Consider the following 18,490-nt stretch of genomic DNA (forward strand, 5'->3'; position numbering starts at 1 on the left):
GATGAAATAGATTTTTCCAGGGTAGTGGTTCCTTTCCCAGGCAAGCTGGAGGTGACGGTGTACCTGTTTAGAATGACAGGCTTCAGGTGGGCTACTTCCCAAAGTGCTATGGCTCACGTGCAGTTGGCATGCCCCACAGGAGCTGTGCCAACCCGAGTGACTGATGCATGGCTGGGATGGATGGGTGCTCCGTGGGTGTAGCACAGCTGGTTAAACCACTCCAGTGGCACCCCACGGCTGCAAGACTGTTCCTGCTGCAGCTCTGTAGTGTGGCTAAAGGCAAAGTAGCACAAGGGGAGGGGTTTGTTGACCTGCTGATCTCCCAGCACCCCACTTCCACTGCAGCCCACACCTCCCACAGCATCTGTAACACTGTCACACAAGCAAAAAGTGACAGAAAACAAGGTTTCTTTACATAATTTGTGAGAGAGTCAGAAAGACAAGGAGAAATATTTGCTTCACTCTCAGAGAATTAAAGTCCACATCTCTCACCTTACCTGCAGCATGTTCTTTTCCTGCCATGCCTGGACACAGCTCAGTCAGCAGAGAAAACCACAATGAAGTCAAATATAGCTTAGGTCAAAGTGCAGCACTGGGAACTGGTTCTGTGCTACGATGAAGATGATAGCAGTGAATTGCTCCCTTTTTAGGCAAATAAAATGTAGATCTCAGGTCTTTGGCAGAAAGTTAATTCGTGTCTCATTTTGGCAAAACTGAGGCAGCTGCAATGTCACAGAATCACAGACTTGTTAAGTCTGTGAAAAGACTTGTTAAGTCTCATTAAGTCTTTCTCTTGGAAAAGAACTCTAAGATTGAATCCAACCGTTAGTAAGTACATTTTACTCAATAGTAAGTGCAATTGTTAGTAAGTACATTTTTACTGTGAGCCTGTTTAATAGGACATACTATATCTTGCTATAGTATGCATATGCAGACCTATACACTTCTCAACCCTTGTAATCTAAGGAGGTTCCTTCTCTTGCATGATGTCAACCTGAAAGACAATTTCTCTTGAGTTCCTCCATTCCAAATTTTCAGTCATTGAGTCACAGCACAGAGCAAGAGGCTTACCCATCAATTAATTTCCTTTATTTCACAAGCTTTGAATTCAGAAATTGAACCACGACTAGTAGATCTTGATACGGTAGAGTAAGTAAAAATGCGTGTGATTACAAAGGAAAAAATTTGTACAAAAAACTTTAAAAATCCGACAGCAACTTGGATTATCTGTAAGTACCAAAAATCTCATGCAGAAGGAGAGCACTACTGCCCAGGTGGAGAAATCCCTGCAGGGGTGGCAATGGCATTGGTATGTAAAACTGATGGCTCTGTCTAAAATGGAAACAAGAAGGACACAGACTTGGAATGTACCGAGTGGGAACAGACAGGTGCTACGGAGACCATTTGTCATTACGTGTCCCAGTGAGTTTCTGTGTCTTGAGAGAAGTGCTTCTTGGGTTTATAATAAATTAAAGATTAAACAGAAGCTGCCTATACTACTCTACTGCTTACTTTCCAGATGGCCATTTTCTTCCTTCATTAGTGTTTCTGGTGGTGTTTCTCAAATACAGACATTAATCTTGGCATTGTGTCTAGTCAGTTGTTGGCAATGTGTTCTAAAGGGACTCACTCACAGAATGCAACTTGCATAAATAACTCAGTAACATGCATTAACTACTCTAATACAGCGAGAGGGTGCAAAGGAACCATCATTCAGTTACGAGACAAAGCTAAAACCTGTAGTCACTAAAGGGGCAATGGAAGCACCATGCTTTAAGGTGACTATGGCATGAAAGCACAATTGTGAGGCAAGTAGTTCCAAGCAAACACACCACACTATTATCACCTCTTTCTATACAAAAAAAAAAAAAAGAAAAAAAGGAAAAAAAAAAGACATTTTGTTTTTTTATTTCCGTTAGTACCAAATAAAACTGTGGGCTCGATAACACAGATACTGAAGGGAATGGACGTTATTCCCATGATCCTTCATCCTTGTGTTTCTGTCCATCATCATTTCTCAGCCAAGACTGGTGATATTGGAGCGCCCACCAGGAGGTGCCACGATGCGGTGGCCGGTACGACGCGGGTTGTTGTCATCAATCTGAGCTCCTGCAACAACAGAAAATGAGGAAACAAAGCTATGAAAGGGATTAAAACATCAGTAGTGAGGTTTTACCTGGCTATGCTTCCCTCACACCACCATCAGCTATTTTCTCTTGAGCCTGACTGAAGTGCTGAACAGATCTTCAAGGCACATTTCTGTCTTCAATGAGAAGTATGAAATTTTATGTTTAGGATCAGACTAATGCTCACCCTACATAGAGAATTGTTTTCCACTGACTTGAAGGGACTTTTCAAACCTGCCTCACTGACTTAGAACATATGTCCCTACTGAGTCCATGGGACAACAGTTCAGTAAATCTGATGTTAGCAATCATAAATCCGTGAGGAAATGAGCACCAAGCTGATGTAAACTTCATACTGCATTTTAAATGCTGAAAGGTTAAGCTTAAGTGGACAACAAGCTTTCTGACAGGCTAAATATTGCCTGATCACACTCAATTTCCTAAAGGCAATGTAATAAATGTGTGGGATCCTTTAAAAATCATTAAAATCTACTTCTGCCTAATTTTATGTTCGCATCACCCAGATCAAATCTGTACCACTAGATGCCTTGCTAGTACCCAGATCCAGCACTGCACTGTGAAACCACAGCTTCAGATGCTTATGAAAATCCCAATTATTGGTTGTTACTAAGATGTGAACTTTCTAAGCACTTTTTTTGTTTTGTATAGCTTCATAGATATCTGTATATGCTCACCATGGCCCCAAGTGTATGGGCAAAAATATACTTCACCCCATTAGAAGGGTTTTTAAAATATTTGCTCTCCTAGGACTTTCTTACACAAGTTTCATTTAGTTTCTGAAGAGAGGATCTGTAAAGTAGGAAAGCTCCACCATCAGCTCCCACAAGGGGAAAATCCAATGACTTTCACAACATCATATGAATGTATTATTCACCACTGGGGCTGTAGACTTTTGAAGAATAAGGATTTGACACGCTTGTAATTGTCTTCAGACAACAAGAATTATTTCCAGCAACCCCAAAGGATGATTTTCCAGTCTGTTTCCTATGTACCATGGAAAATGTTTTGGGCACCAAGAGCAGAGGATAAGAAATACTCCAATCTGCTTATGAACAACTTCTGCACGTGGTTTATGACCATGGACAAGGACAGTTGAGGTTTCCACGTCTAGCAGTTGCTGGTGATGCAGCCTGTGAGATGTCTGAGACTCAGGTTGCACCAGACCCAAGTCCCATCAGCTGTGCATACCACCAAGGGGCTTCAGTCACACCAGAGAATTCAGCTAATTGCAATGGGCCAGGCAAATAATAGTGAAAGACTGACACAGAAAAAAATTCAGATTGAAAACATTTTGAATATCTGGCAATATGTAAAATATCACTAGGCAATGAATGAGTAAAAACATGTATATACTTAAATATATGTAAGTATATGCATGTACATGACTATATACAGTCCTTTTACATTTGACTAAAGAAGTAATTGTAATTGAAATTCATCACCAGTAATCCATACTCACAGCTTTAAATGGTTTCTCATTAGTCAGGCTGACTTACCTGATAAGCTGAAATTGGATTGATGGAGGTTTCTGATTGGTGGGGGCTGGTTTTTGGCAGGGGAGGATTTAGTTGAGGGTGCAGGAGTTGCATATTTTGGCGTAGCTGGGATTTCATACACAGGTCCATCATACATTCCTCTGGAGACTCCTTGCAGTCCTCCCACCTAAAACAAGAGAAGAGTAAAAATCCAGACATTGAATGCTCAGATGATGCTGCCTATTGATCCTGTAGGAAGAGAGCAGTGAGCACAGAGCTATATTCTGCACTGGCTGAATTTAAAATGCATCTACACTTTATATATAAAGCAAAATGCAGTCTGCTTTATATCTAAAGGAAATTTAAAGCTTGCTCTCTCCATTTATATATATGAATGACAAAAGAGTTCCTTACCAAGCTTCCTTCAAAATCAAAGGGGAGAAGTGAGATTCAAAAGAACAGGTGTGAGCTGTTTATTTCACATATGATCAGTCTCAATCACCTCTCTCCATTCAGCTGCCGAGTCACACTTGGGTTGTAGCACAGCTGATACCCACTATACCAATAACTGCAGCAATTTCTCTCCTACCTGTATTTCCTCTGCTCCTCCCCTTTGTAGGTCTGATTCTCTTTATTAGAACTCATTGAAAAGGAGTGGCAGTTTTTAAATTAAAGTTTCTGCTTCCTGTCATCAACTAGAAAAGTGATTATACACTGAACTGTGGCAGAGGATCTATCTGACAATATTTGTCAATAAAGTATCTGTCATTTGAGCTCTGATTTCAGTTTGAGGTCTCTAGGAATATTAGAAAAGACAATCAAAAAAACTTCACTGGCCTTAAAATCACAGGAATCTAGGAAATAATATTTGATTAAGAACAATTGCAGTTTTCAGAAAGAGCCTGAAGCCACTGAATTCAGAATGCAAAGCTCATCAAAGACATCAGAATTCTGTGTCTTACAAGATTATAGTTTCACAGAATTTCCCCCAACAGGTTAAAAGTGAAATTAAAATACTGTATAGAAAGACACTATTCACAGGGGTTTGATCCAGCTCTCAAAGCAATCAGTGCATTTTCCTTGCTTTTGATGACAGGGACATCAGGCTCAGAAGAGCCACTGTGTTGCAGGCTGAGCCAAAACTAATGCCCAGAAGAGAGCAACTGCCAATCACAGCAATGAATCCATCTTCCAGGGACCCACAAAGGCATGAATTTATACTGCTATCCCTGCTCCTGGGATAAGTTTATACTGCCAACCTGTGCCACTTCAGTTCTGCAGTCCCTTGCTTGAAAAGTTTTTCTATATTCCTCTGTTGTGCATGGACATGTTCATACAACAGCTGATAAAACCATCAATGGATTTTTCTGAATACTTCCAGTGAATAAAATTTGATAGTGGGAAAAGAAATTTGGGCATGAATCTGCTCTCCCTCTTGGCAGGCAGCAGAGGGAGCTGCAGGAGCAATGATATCAGTCCCCTTGTCTGTCTGCAGACCTTGCCCAAGGATCAAAGGTCTCCCAAAATCTAGGCCCACGTGCAAAACACAGGTTAGTCAGCCCAGGTAATTTTGTTCAAACTCCTGCTACAAGACCTAATCTGTGATATTTGTTTCTGAAGTGCTGGTTTCACTATTTTGATGGTTTTGTCACTAATTTATGTCACACTCACAGGCACTGAAGCCTTAAGCAGTGAATGTGAAGAGAAGACCTGTATCATCTACATGGATAATGTAAAAAAAATGCAACACTGATTGGTATTTTGCAAAATTTGTGGGTGCATTTGCTTTTTACAATGCCTTTTCTTCTAAGAAGTGCAGGCCCTTCTTCTGAAGCTTGATATAATCTGTATAATAAATGATGAAAGATCAAAGCTATCAACCTGCTTGTAGGCTTAATTTCAGCTGCCAGTATCACATCCTGTGGTAAATGTTTGGCTGAAGAAAAAACAAGGTTTAGTCAATTTTTTCTCATTACCTGTGCTCACACAGTGACTTTCCTGCTCAGTGACAAAGAGCAATTTCCAAACTCCAAACTGATGTCCAGCCAACTGGTTTTCAACAGAGAGGCATTGATATAATTCAAAACCAGAGGTGACACAGAGGTGAAATCCTGGTCATTTCCCAAACTTTTTATTAAACAGAAGAGAAAAGTTTTCTGAGCCATTAATGCTGCTAATACACAGCTCAGCAAATGCACTAACAATGGTTCAGAAATGCCCAATATAATGAGAATCTCTGGCTGACATGCTTTTCTTTTCTGCAGTGTAGCACTTCAGTGTGCAATTCAACATTCTGGTTTAACTCTGCCTAACCCTCCCTCACAAAAATCTTTTTTTTTTCCTGAACTTTCAACTGAAAGTAATTCTATCACTATGCCACCTCTCTTCAAAGAGGTGGAATAAGGCATTGCTGGACATAAGGCAATTCTGTCAGCTGGCAATTATATTTCTACCTGCTGAAGCTCACAGTGTTAATACTCAGTTAGGTACGTTCACAATTGCAACCAGTTTTGAGCAAATCATACACAGTCCACCTGATATGGACTCATAATAGCACAACAATATTAAAAATAAATGCTACAGTGCTTCCAGGAGGGTTCAATAGGATGTGACATTACCTTATTCCTGATTTTGATGCGCTGGTACAGATACTCAGGGAAAGGCTTGCGAGGGATGAAGCGGCCCATGCCCTTATTGACGTGCAGATTTCCATCTTCAAACACAATCTTCCCTTGGCTTATGACCACAAGAGGGGCACCATGGCACTCCATTCCTTCAAAGATGTTGTACTCAATGGCCTGAGGATCAACCAACATATTCACTGCCAAGTCCTCTTTCCATTAGTAACTTAGAATATGTACATTTGTAGTCATAGTTTTAGACAACTGCCATTAAAAGTGCACAAAATTGCGTTGTATGAAGGAAAAGCAATGAATGCATTTTGATATGAAATTATTTTAAAGGATCTTTCCTTTAAAATAAGACAAGACATTTCCTTCCAATTTTTCATTTTCCATCAAGGATTTCACTTGTTTTTGAAAATCTGCTGTACCTAACCAGAGTATTTAAAATAATGATTGCCATAATAAGAAGGAAAATTATGACTCAGGTGCTGGATAACCAGAGGACATGGTCCCACCATGCATCTTCTGTTATTGTGCAAGGAAATTTCAAAGAGGCCAGCACACATATTTCTGTCTGAAAAAGCCCAGAAAAGCCCAGGAAGGTCTGAATCTAAATGGGAATGACAGGGCAGGTTGTTATTATTTTCTTGAAAATACAGAAAGATCCCAAGACAGAGAGACAGAAACTGAATCACCCAAATTTACTTTTTAAGGGTTTATAAATGCTTTGGTCTTTTAATATAAAAATGCAATACTGGATTTTCAGTAAAACTTTTGGAAGAATTCCCCAATACAAAAGGCCAAAGCACTAAATAGCAAGATAACAACTTTGGGATACACAACACAAAACCTATCAGAGTCAAAATGAAAGCAACTGTGAGTCACTGGTTCTCTGCACTGAGGGCAAAGAAACATACAGCAAAACTCTGGCATTAAACAGAAAATACCATCCATGAAGCTGATTAGAGCTGTATTAACAAAACATTTAATAATCTGTCATAGTTTACAATACTGTTAATTTAATCATGCCATTTATAATTTCAGGTGCTTTTTAGGTAAGAAAAAAAATTAAGCTGGTTTTAAATTTATTCTCACTTTATTCTCCCTTATTAACTTCAGCTGCAGAGCTGCTGATTCACACCTCTTTATAGGTCTGCCACAAGCATGCAAAAAATAAACAGTGCAAGGGTATATGCAGAGAGAAAATAAATCCTTCCTGATCACAATGCTTCCAACACAGGACTTCAATACTCTCATGTCCTGAAACATTTATCCATTTCAGAACAGGAGTAGGCAGTTACCCCACCCCTGTGTATCCTGTGCTATTGGTGTTCACATGATTTAGGTCAACAGCCGAAAAACAACAGTGACATTTCCTTTTTCTTGCTGGTTTTCATTTCCTCCTTACCGATTTATGGCTTTTGGCTGTTATAGTCTTCACCTTATCAGGGTCCCAAATCACAACATCAGCATCGGATCCTACAGCAATCCGGCCTTTCCTTGGGTACAGATTAAAGATTTTGGCAGCATTGGTGCTGGTGACAGCTACAAACTGGCTCTCATCCATCTTGCCTGTGGCCTAAAAAAAAATATTATTTGAGCAAAAAATGCTTATGAAATAAGGATTTACTATTCAGAGTAGTGAAAGTTTGGGGAGATATTGGAAGGCATCCCTTTATAGATGTGGTGATGTTGCATGTAACAGAGATTGTATCACACAGGACTTTCTGTACAATTCTTTAACTGGAACTTTCAAATACATGTGTTACTCCAGGCACTGCAAAGGACAGCCAGTGAAACCTTAGTGCACATGATACCACCAAGGTGCTCAGCTATCTGGGATCCCTTTCTCTGCACACTGAGGCTGAAGTTTTGTTGCTAGTCATAGTAATTTCTATTTAAATATTTAAGCAATTTTAAATCAGAGAAATTCATATGAGTATTATGAGATATAACAAAAGATCAAGATTCCAACACTTTTGGGAACACTTCTGGCAAATTAAGTCCATTCTGTTACCATTATTATCAGATCTATACATCTAAGTAATACAACCAATTATGAAGTCTTTGCCTGGAGAAATGTCATCACCAATAGAACTTGGCATGCAGTCAGTGATGGTAATTGCAACTGTACAGAACAGCATTTTGATTTCTCAGTAGAGTATTTTGGGGTCTTCCCTGGCAATGAGCAAGAACAATGTTCTAAGGAAGAACAACAGTGCCAAGCCTTTTAATATTAGATAAACACTTATTTCCTGCCTGGTAAAATATAAGGTTTGTAAAGTAGTGGTGCAGGATTGAATGCTACCACCTATAAATCCCATGTTGCAGCCCTTCCTGCAGCTCCTTCTCACTGAGGGAGTAAAAAAAGAAAGTATCAGCAGCTGGCTGTGCTTTGCTTGCTTCCCTACTTTTCTCCTACATGGCAGGTATCTGAAGCTGCTTCTGTGCCTGGAATCTCAATTTTTTCCAATATATCTGTCACTATATTCAGCTGTCCCTGAATAAAGTGGTTATGAAATAGAGTCTGGGAGAAGTGCTCATCACAGCACTGTAAATACTGCCACTTCCCAGCCTGCAATGTGCATTTGAGCACAGTGCAGTGAGTGTGCAGGGTGTGCACATGGAGACAGACACTAGAGGGAGAATATCATTATACATTAAATCCATGGAACCATCAAAAAATTCCTGACTTATACCGGCACTCCCCTGCAAAGTATGCCAGTATGAATTAGGTGCAATGCTCTCCTTCAAAGCATTTCATCGTTTAGCCTCAGGCTCAGCTGCCATCCATTTGTAATTTTTCAAAAATGATGAGACACTTCCCAAATTCAAACAATTCATTCATCACATTTATATGAGGTGCACTTCAAATTGCTCCAGATACCACATCTCTCAGAAGTATCCGCTCTGACACTGAGGGAAAATAGAGCAATGGAGTCTGGGAAGCCTCAGGTCTAATGAAACACAAAACTATTGCAGTGTCAGAAGTGAAACACAGCCCTGAGTTTAAAAAACTGGAAGAGGTTTTTGAAATAAGCAATTCACCTCACAGTAGCATTCTCTCAGGGAATTCTCAGAAATATAGCAGAAAGTCACTTAAGCAATGGCCAAGAGTCTCTTGGCTTTCATTATTCAGCCAACACTCAATTTCCTTTTAGTCTATAGAAGTGAGTTATTACTTACTACAGCCTTGTCCCAGACAACAGTCATCCTTTCCTCAATTCCATTGACCCCTTCAGGAATCATAGTGAAGTTGTCCTTTCCAATGGCTTTCTGGGCAGTGCTATAGGGGCAATGTCCACTTCCCGTCACCTGCAGGTCCCCACTGTGGAGTTAACACACAGAAGGTTTAGACCAGGCATCACCAAGGTGACCTTGGTCTCAGGCAGGCTGTCAATGGACCTTTCAAGCCACCAGAGGCACAGGCTGTAAATCATGCCAGCAGCCTTTCTGTGCTGGCTACAGATCACTGAGAGCAACAATGGCACAGGACATCTCCACTTTCCCCCAGGAGCACCCTGGACTCCTGGATTACAGCCCCCTCCAGCTCCAGGCTGCTTATCAACAGAGATCAGGCAAAAGCCCTCTAACCAGGACAAAGGATTACTCTAGGATTAAGGAAATGATCAGAAGCTTGTATGAAATGTCTGCCACTCTCAAGATAAATTAATTCACAACCACATTAAAAAATGATGGCAAATTTCACAGTGCAAAGTCATGAGCTTCAAACGTGTTCCCCTGCATTTCTCTCCTACACGTGTATTTTTCTTGCAAAACTTACATGAATACTTCTCATCTGACCTTCCAAAACAGAACCAAGAAAATAAAAATATTTTTCAGGTAGTTTTCTAATTAAACAACAAAAGGCATAGGTCAAGTCAAACACGTGCTGGATTTATCTAACTGAAGAGTCTTACACAGAAAAAGGCATGGAGAAAAATGCAATAAGAGCTACCATTTATAATGCTTTTATTTAAGAGGTTGGGTTTTTCAGCCAAGAGAATTTTTTTTTTGGCAGAGAGCAGAAGTGGATCACAGCTGCTCCTGGAAATAAGGAGGAAGAACATAATCCATATGCAGAATCTTGCCAAAATAGAAAGTCAAAAAAGAAGGTTCTCCAATATCCACAGGATATGTGTTATTTTTAGCTCTTGATTAAACTTACAGGAGGCAAGCACATTAGAACTCACTATGATTTCCCTTCTATCACTCCATAAGTCCCCAAGAGCCCGTCATCTTTTTCTTTAACTGATAATGAAAATTGCAGCTCTGAAACAACTGAATTATTCTGGTCTACAAATCTAGATCCAACAAGCTAACAAATAGTCAAGTACAGAAGAAAAAAGTATCACACATGAGTAATTCTAATGCCATTTTCTAGGCTGCCAGCCCTAATGCTGACAGAGAAAAGTCCTTGGCCTCTTTTCTGGTTCTTCACCACACTCACAAGCCATCCATCCAGATTTTAGCAGAAGCCAAACCCATGAATTCAGTACAGAAAAGGCTGCTGTGCTTTAGCTGTTCTTGATTGTAATGACTGCCTGGTGTTATGCCATAGGATTAAGCCAATTTCACCAGTTAAACATTCATTTATTTTAACACAACAATAAAGTCAGAAGGTTGCAATGCCATTTCTTCCTTTCTGATGCTTCTCTAATCAGCAAAACTTCCTGTGGCATCTCTCCTTTCCACACACTGATATAACAAAGAAAACCTGACTGTCACAGCCAGGCCTGTGACACTGCCCACTTCCCTGAGGTCACGCTGTACTTCTGACACCACACTACAAATTCCTACACCTGAAAGGTAACAAGGGCTTGCTTTCTTAATTCCATACTCCCTCTTCTCTGACATTTAATGACACTATTGATGTGAACTGCACTCCCCAGTCAAATGAGTAGAAGACTTCCAAAACTGAAGTGTGTCACTTGAGATCCTTCCATCCCTGGTTAATCCATGAGCACTGTTACTGTCTGGACACACTCTACTGTCAAATGGGGGATAAGCATTACAGCAACTAAAAAACTGAGAGCCAGGAGGGATTATCATGAAATAAATGCCAGATCATCTAATTCTTCCCCTTAAACAAGGTTTTCGTGGCAAGTCGCATCATCTGTGTAGCACCAAGGTCTCACATCTCTGGCTCACAAGAGGTGGCACATCCCAGCTGCAGTAATGCAGCAGCACAACATGCAAGATCAAAGCTAACTCAAGTGCATGGCCCACAGATGACACAAGGACCTAATCTCATGAGGGAAATTCAATCTGCAAATCCCATGAGACATGATGGGGTTTTACACATTCAACTTTTCAGTGGAAAAGCAACAAATCAAATCATTCAGCTTTCTGTGGAGAAGAGCACAAGCAGTATGCTGCATGCTTGTAAAGGAAGGATGTTGTAGGGATTTTAAAATGAATGTAAAATATTGGTTTCCAAATCAACAGTGCAATAGAAACATGAAATACTGTCTTTACCATCATACTTGCATAAAATTCCCCACGAATGCAGAGCAGACCGATATAATACACAGTTCTTTTTAGTTCCACAGTATGGATTTGAAGTATTAAAACTGAAAGCAGGCTAAGCTGCTGTCATTTAAGATCTAGGACTTTAAGCCACTAGGAAAAAAAAAGCCATTTTTGCATGGAGAATAATGAAAACTTCTGTAAGTCCTCAGTTTGTCTTTCTGATGTTAGTTTTAAAAAGTCATTGTTGTATTCCAATTCTAAAAATGTTCTTGCTAATCTGCTTTGACCCACATACTCTTATTTTGGGACTCTCTCCTAGAAAGCATATATAGCCACTCTAACAGAGTAAGGAGTCAAACATTTTGATACACATTTACACGTGCTGGCTAAGAGCCTTACCCACACACACTGAACTTCATCCTTTACAGGGCTGATAGTGATGAATCAGACCAAGAAAGTCATTTTTTTCTGAGTCTTTCTTTGGAACAAGAATCTCAGTTATGGAAAAAACATTTTTGCCATCAGACTGTCAGAAGAGAACTGCTGTGAATTCTTACCAGAGCCACACATTACTCAGAGCCCAACTGCAGCATCTTTAGAGCAGCTGAGTTAAAGCCTGGGTGGGCTCTGGGCTGCAGAGCCTGACCCATCGTGTGCAAGGGGAGACGTGGCACTGACTGATGGCATCTTCCTGTCACATGTGTGTGCCCACCCAGCTCCCTGGCAGCTCTGAAGATGGTCATTTTTAAGGTTCAGATTTCACTGCTCTGTCTAGGGCATTGGAAACCCCAGAAAGGGGAGGCTGGGTCAGCTGGGTGCCACCACATGAAGGTAAATGAGGATGTGAATGGTGAGTTGAGTTCCTCACTCCAGCCCTAGCAATCTGTCCTGGTGGGGCTTCAGCTGTTAATTTCTATAACATTTCAGAGCAGATGGTCTTTTGCTGAAGCTAAAGACCCACAGTTGGCTACAGGCAGGAAATACTTTAAGAGATGGGTTTTACAGTCTGGGTTTCTGGCAAGGCATTGCTATCTTCTTTTCTATATAAGACACTTCTTCCTCTGCTGTCCACATTCCTTTCACCTACCTAGTGATTAAAGTCTCCCTGCCAACCTGAAGGCAGTCAGCTCACATCCCTATCCTGTCAAGAGATGGCCTTCAGTCTCCAGCTGTCTCCACCCAAAACCCCCGGTCTTCTTTGTAATTCACTCTGGCCTCTTTCTCCTGACACTCCTGCTCTACGTGTACCACTTATGTTTGCCTTCTTCCAGCTGGAGGACCCCAGAGCCCATAAAGACACAAAGCAAGCTAAAATAAGAAGCCTGCAAGAACTGGACACAAAGAAACTTGTATGATTTTGGTCCCTTCCCAGATGAAGGCAAACTACCAAGTCAGAATTTTTTAATATGCAGGAGATAAACTCCCCAAACTCTGCCACTCACACAAGTTAGTTAGGACAAGCCAATTTCCAGAACTCACAGCTGAGAGCCCTGCACCAGCTTTGACAAAAATTGCCCTAAGAAATTTTTCTTTGTTCTAGGTACCTCTGCATTCAGGAACAGCCCTGATTTCTGGAGCTGTGCTTGTCAAATATGACTGGGGCTTAAAACTGAGTCCAGTCTCAAAGATGGGGATGTATCCACCAGGCTTTTGCTTATGGTGGACAATGAGGACGCCATCCCATCATATAGAAACAATTCAGCTAAAGAAAACTGAAAACTAGGGAGAAGGCCAGTTTGAAGTCCTGACAATCTAGTTTTACAGCTAGGAATCACTTGAAAAGCAGAAAGAAAAAGAATTAATTCCTGAATAGCCAGCAATTGCCTCTCTATCAAGCCAACCAGCAACTGGAGTGTCCATGGCTGCTCACTTGACTGCAGTCTAAGCAAAAGGATATAACTATCCCAGGTTTTCTATGTCCTTTCTCTGCTGTTTCATGTGTGAGACTGTTCCAAAGGAAACCAGGCTGATCCCTAGACGCTTCATGCCATATGGCTTTTGCACTTGCCTCACCAGCATCCTGTTAAAAAAAAAAGGAAGTCTTACCATGCTAAGAGCGAATTTAAGTGCTCTGGAGTGGTAGGGTCAGGGCTCAGAGGTGGTGAGGTCACAAAAGCTGCAGCCTTGGCCCAGTTTTTGCTCCAGTAATGTGTCCCATCTGTCCCCAAGCTGGCAGTGATCGGCTCTCCAAAAACAAGGGGACCTTGGAGAAAGCAAGGATAGACAGGAACTTAGTACAACCCACTCTCTCTTCAGCACATGGCACTGCTTGATGCATGCAGCCATGTATAATTCACACATTGCTACATGGCTAGCACAGCTCCCAAGAAATTAAACAGCCCTGGCTTTGTCTGTATGATAAAAAATTAATCAGGAGTCTCTCTGAGCTCTACATGCTTTTGATCAGCCTATTTACAAATCTTTCTTTCTAATCCAGAAGGAGACAGTTCAGACCCACTTTTAATTTGTACTGTTTTAATCACAGGCACGTTGCTCCAATTTGGAGTGCACTGGATGGTGGATCACTCCAGCAGGCAGATGCCTTTTTACTACTCCCAGGTTGGGCACAGCACCAGCAGACAGCAGCATATGGTCCCCTGCAGCACACTCCAAGTCTCCAAGAGTACAAACATCAAGACAATAATTTGCTCTTTGGCTTTTCCATATTGCTCAGTAAGCTTTGTAGTCCCAACCAGCAGAACAGTTCTGACTTGCAAACACAGCTTCAGAAGCAGCTGCCTTGAGGCTCACAAGGGCCTTTTGGGTGCTTTGTAACCTGGATCCCACCACAGCCCCAGCAAGCAGGGCTGACCTGCAGCACCCATCAGAGGGGCTCAGCTCCCAGCAGCAAGGCCAGGAGCAAGCTCCAAGCATCTCTAACAGCAGGGGCACTGCCCAAGCCATCTCTCAGAAAAGCTGAAATACTGGCATGGAGGATGTGCCATTAGGAATAAAATATCTCCTTCCATTCAACAGAGATATAGCAGTCTAAGGGAAAAGTAAAAGGGAAAACAGGATAGGGAAGAGTTACAGTTCAGTCATCAAGAGGGCAGTTTGTGGGAAGAGCATCTCAACTTAAAAATACAAAAAGATTTCCCCTCATCCTTTCCAGACACAAATATTTAGTCTGCAATGGTGCTGCCATTCTTTGATACTCTCTCCCTATAGCCTGTCATTTGGGTCAAGACATACAGGTTTTTTCACTGAGCTTCTATTCAACAAAAAAAAGTGTAGGGGAGCAAAGGAAGTCACTTACCTCTCTTCCTGGCCTGTGCAATGATATCAGCTGCACTCTTACTCATCACCTTGGTGATGTACACTGGGCAGTTTATTCGACTGGCAATTGTGATGGCACGGAAAACTGCTTCTGCTTCAAGCTGAGCAAAACAAGGAGGGAAAAGTTAACTGCAAATGCAGTCTGAAGAAAAAAATCAGCTGAAGGACTGTGACATATTTCTAATTGCTCAGCAACAACTCTTCAGGGGTTGATTCTGCTTTTTCCATAGAGACAGTGCTAAGAAAGAGGGAGCTAACCCAACCCCAAACACTTGGCACTAGCAGTAACCACAGCCAGGCTGTACTCACTAGCAGGGTACAGCTGCCCCAGCACAAACACAGCTCCCTGGCTCCCTGCACCCCAGAAAAGGTCATGTCCAAGCAGCTGATGCAGCTCCTCCTTACCTTCCTCCCACCTTCCTGTTTAAGACTCCTATCCTGCAGCTGAAAGGAGAACAAAGCAAGAAAACTTTGCTCCTGCTTGGAGACAACCTCTGTGCTCCCCCAGCAGCCTTCCCTAATCTTTACACAATGGTGACAGTGAATGTAAAGAATTCTCAAACAGCAACTTCAGCACTATGGACTGAATTTAGCCCATAATCCACAGAAGCCTTTGAAGCAGTGCCCAGTAAGTCCCCTCTGTCAGCAAGCATAAAAGCAACCTCCTCCCAGGGAGCCAGCTGGGACGTAGGCACACAAAGAAAGCATCTTCAGATGGAGGAGCAGTGATTCCCAGCAGCTCTGGAGACTCCTTTCCCCAACCATCAGTTTTATACCAGATCCTTCCCATATGGACTCACAGCATTGGCATTTTAATACGAAAAACCCTGTTGTAACTGAAAATAGTGACTCAGTGGTACAGAAATTTGTGTAGAGTTTTTCTAGAAAAGTTGAGCTTCTTAGACTTTCCAAAACTACATGGTTTAATCCTTTACAGTTTTGTAAAATATTTTTTTCCTTAAATCAGACTGCTTCAGCTTGTCCTAGGACTTGAATCAAAACATTTGCTCTGGAAACCCCAAATGCACTTTTAGAGAGCAGGGAAGGAGGCACGGCCCCTGCACTGCAGCACTAGAGCTGAGCAAAATTCCTTTCTGGAAACTGCAAATGCAGATTTTCCTTAGGCCCTTGTTCTCATTAAAAGGAAACAACTCAGTCATTTTAGAATAATTTTAGTAGAAGTTGAACAGCAAAATGAAAAAGTACATAAACAGTTCAATAGAAGAATGTGACCAATTAAGCTGATTCCTTTTGCCTTGGGGAGAAGTTAAATAAAGATCTGCAAACCACAACAATCTCTTCAAGTTCAGCCTCAAACCCCTGGGACATCATCTCTTTAGTCTTCTAGGAAAGCAGTCACTTCCCACTACCGCCCTCCACATCCCATTAACAGTCTGAGCTGTGTACTTTAGGGGGCATTCTCATGTCTCCACATTTTCCTTGGCATTAAATAAACCCTTTCCAGATGCCTGAGATGATCCACACCAGAGCTCAGATTTTATTATAAGGGGGTTGCTTAAAACAAGCTGCCTCACAGCAACTTTCCATTCTCATGTATTTGCATCTCTACAGCCTGCATTTCTGACACCAATACATCTGCCAGCATGAAAGTAGATCTATATGTGGGTGTATGCCTATGCACAGTATAGATGTGCACATGCATCTTACAGGAGGTTTTCAGCCAAAGCATTTTAACAAATGCAGTTACTCTTGAGGATTAACCCTCAAGCACTGCTGATTTTTAGCCTGATAAGCCCATTTTCTTTGTCATCACAAATCAAAACACAAAGGTAACACTTAAAAAAATACATGGACATCCATGCCCAGGGCAGCAGGAGTGAGACTCCTGAGTGTACAAGGAATGCACACACTCATCTCTGGACTAAGGGAATGTACCTGCTGCAGCAAGTACTTTTCACGCAAATAAACAAGTTGAAAGGACCTGGACTTTTCAGACTTTGAATAATTCTGGAAAAGGCAAAGGGAGAAGCAGATGTCTGGCCTTACCTCTTCTGGCCTGCTCAGGGCATGTCCCTCAGGTCCAGTGATTCCCATCTCCAGAATACGCTTTTGTTCCTGCAATGTAAGAGATAAATGCTGACCCAGCTGCAGGATGAGACCTGTGCACCCAGCATCCTCAGGGAGATGAGCAGCCACATGGTCTGACTGTCCCTTCCAGTGGCAGTGTAAATGCAGCTGCAAAGCCCACTGAACACTGAAAACACTGGCTCTGAACTGCTCCCATGCCACACCAGCACAGCCAGCAGCGCTCTTTGTTGTGTGATTGAGCGTATTTGTGCCCCAAGCCATTGGCCTGCACCATCAGAAACCTCCTCTGCCCCCCAGAAAGTCCTACTTGACACCACGACACCAGCCCAGGGAATGGGCTTCAACCAATACACTAAATGGTAATTATGGGTACTTCCAGCCTGCCATTCCCTATTAACTTGCTCAAGTTCCTCCTGGTTGTAATGCACAAAGCACTTTCTTAAACCTTCAGCATTGATGACACTTTTATTTTCTGTAACACTTTCTTCCTAACAGTGAATCACTAAAATTATGCTTTTATGAAACAGAACAGTGCCCTCCAGTTGCAAGGGCACTCTGTTCTCATCAAAGACCCCATCTCAGGATCAATGGGGGCTTGTCAAAACATAACTTGCACTATCCTGCTTCATAGCAGTAGAATATTTTTTTAAATATAAAATTAAGGCCAAGCAGTGTTACTGGAATTTATTTCCCATTTTGCAGAAACTGGTTGTCAACCCCTTTTCATCTGAGGTTGGTCCAGGCCTGACAGCGGTGCAGAAGTGGGACCAGAGCTGCTACTGTACCTCTGTGGTCTGGCCTGCCCACAGGGCTCTAATGAGCCCAGCTCAGTGATGTAATGGCTCTGTGACACAGAGAAATGTCCCCTAGAGACCAGGATGAAGCTACTGAACATATCTGAATGTGTCAACTAATAAATATCTGATCCCAGGTCCCTGAAGGTGAAAAGCTCACACATTACTGACATACTCTGGTAAAACTGGAAAAGTCAACATTCATATATACTTTAGCCTTCACTGCAATCAATCAAGGCTGAAGAAGCATTAACAGGATTGCATTGATCTGACTGTGTAAGAACATTTTGGTTAGAAAAACATAAGGTTTCATAGGTATTGTTAAAAACAGCTGCTCTGGATCATTAATGCACTGACTCTGAACAGTGCCAGTTAAAGACTTCAGATAATTAAAATACAGCAATAAAATGAAGTTACAGCCATGTGAAAAAATAGCACATTGGCACAGAATAGATACCCAAAGTAGGACAGATTTGCATCTTGAAGGAAGTAATAAAATCAGATCATATTATAAATTACCCCCTGTAAGAGGACTTAGTGATAATTAACTATCATATAGATAATTCACTAGAATATTTGTTTCACAAGATCAAATTTGTATTTTCACAGGAAAGCCCTAAAAAACCTATGTGCAGGAGGTTTTCATTATCCAA

The 18,490-nt window shown here is 41.6% G+C and overlaps 1 protein-coding gene across 2 annotated transcripts in view; it reads right to left on the minus strand.

The window, feature by feature from the left end:
* Window positions 1–1,067: 1,067 nt before the first annotated feature.
* CRMP1 (collapsin response mediator protein 1) overlaps window positions 1,068–18,490 on the minus strand; it is a 49,698-nt gene continuing 32,275 nt past the window's right edge. For both annotated transcript variants that reach the window (XM_054292101.1, XM_054292110.1), the window contains exons 7-14: window positions 17,002–17,070; window positions 14,975–15,095; window positions 13,765–13,921; window positions 9,433–9,574; window positions 7,655–7,825; window positions 6,241–6,420; window positions 3,644–3,809; window positions 1,068–2,109 (exon numbers count right to left, since the gene is read on the minus strand). In XM_054292101.1, the coding sequence (XP_054148076.1) occupies window positions 2,018–2,109; window positions 3,644–3,809; window positions 6,241–6,420; window positions 7,655–7,825; window positions 9,433–9,574; window positions 13,765–13,921; window positions 14,975–15,095; window positions 17,002–17,070 (1,098 nt within the window). In that variant the 3' untranslated portion in view covers window positions 1,068–2,017. The remainder of the gene's footprint in view (window positions 2,110–3,643; window positions 3,810–6,240; window positions 6,421–7,654; window positions 7,826–9,432; window positions 9,575–13,764; window positions 13,922–14,974; window positions 15,096–17,001; window positions 17,071–18,490) is intronic.

The sequence above is a fragment of the Melozone crissalis genome, unplaced genomic scaffold (assembly GCF_028551555.1).
Source record: "Melozone crissalis strain CALT ecotype California unplaced genomic scaffold, PUWL_Pcris_2 ptg000006l_1, whole genome shotgun sequence".
NCBI lineage: Eukaryota > Metazoa > Chordata > Aves > Passeriformes > Passerellidae > Melozone > Melozone crissalis.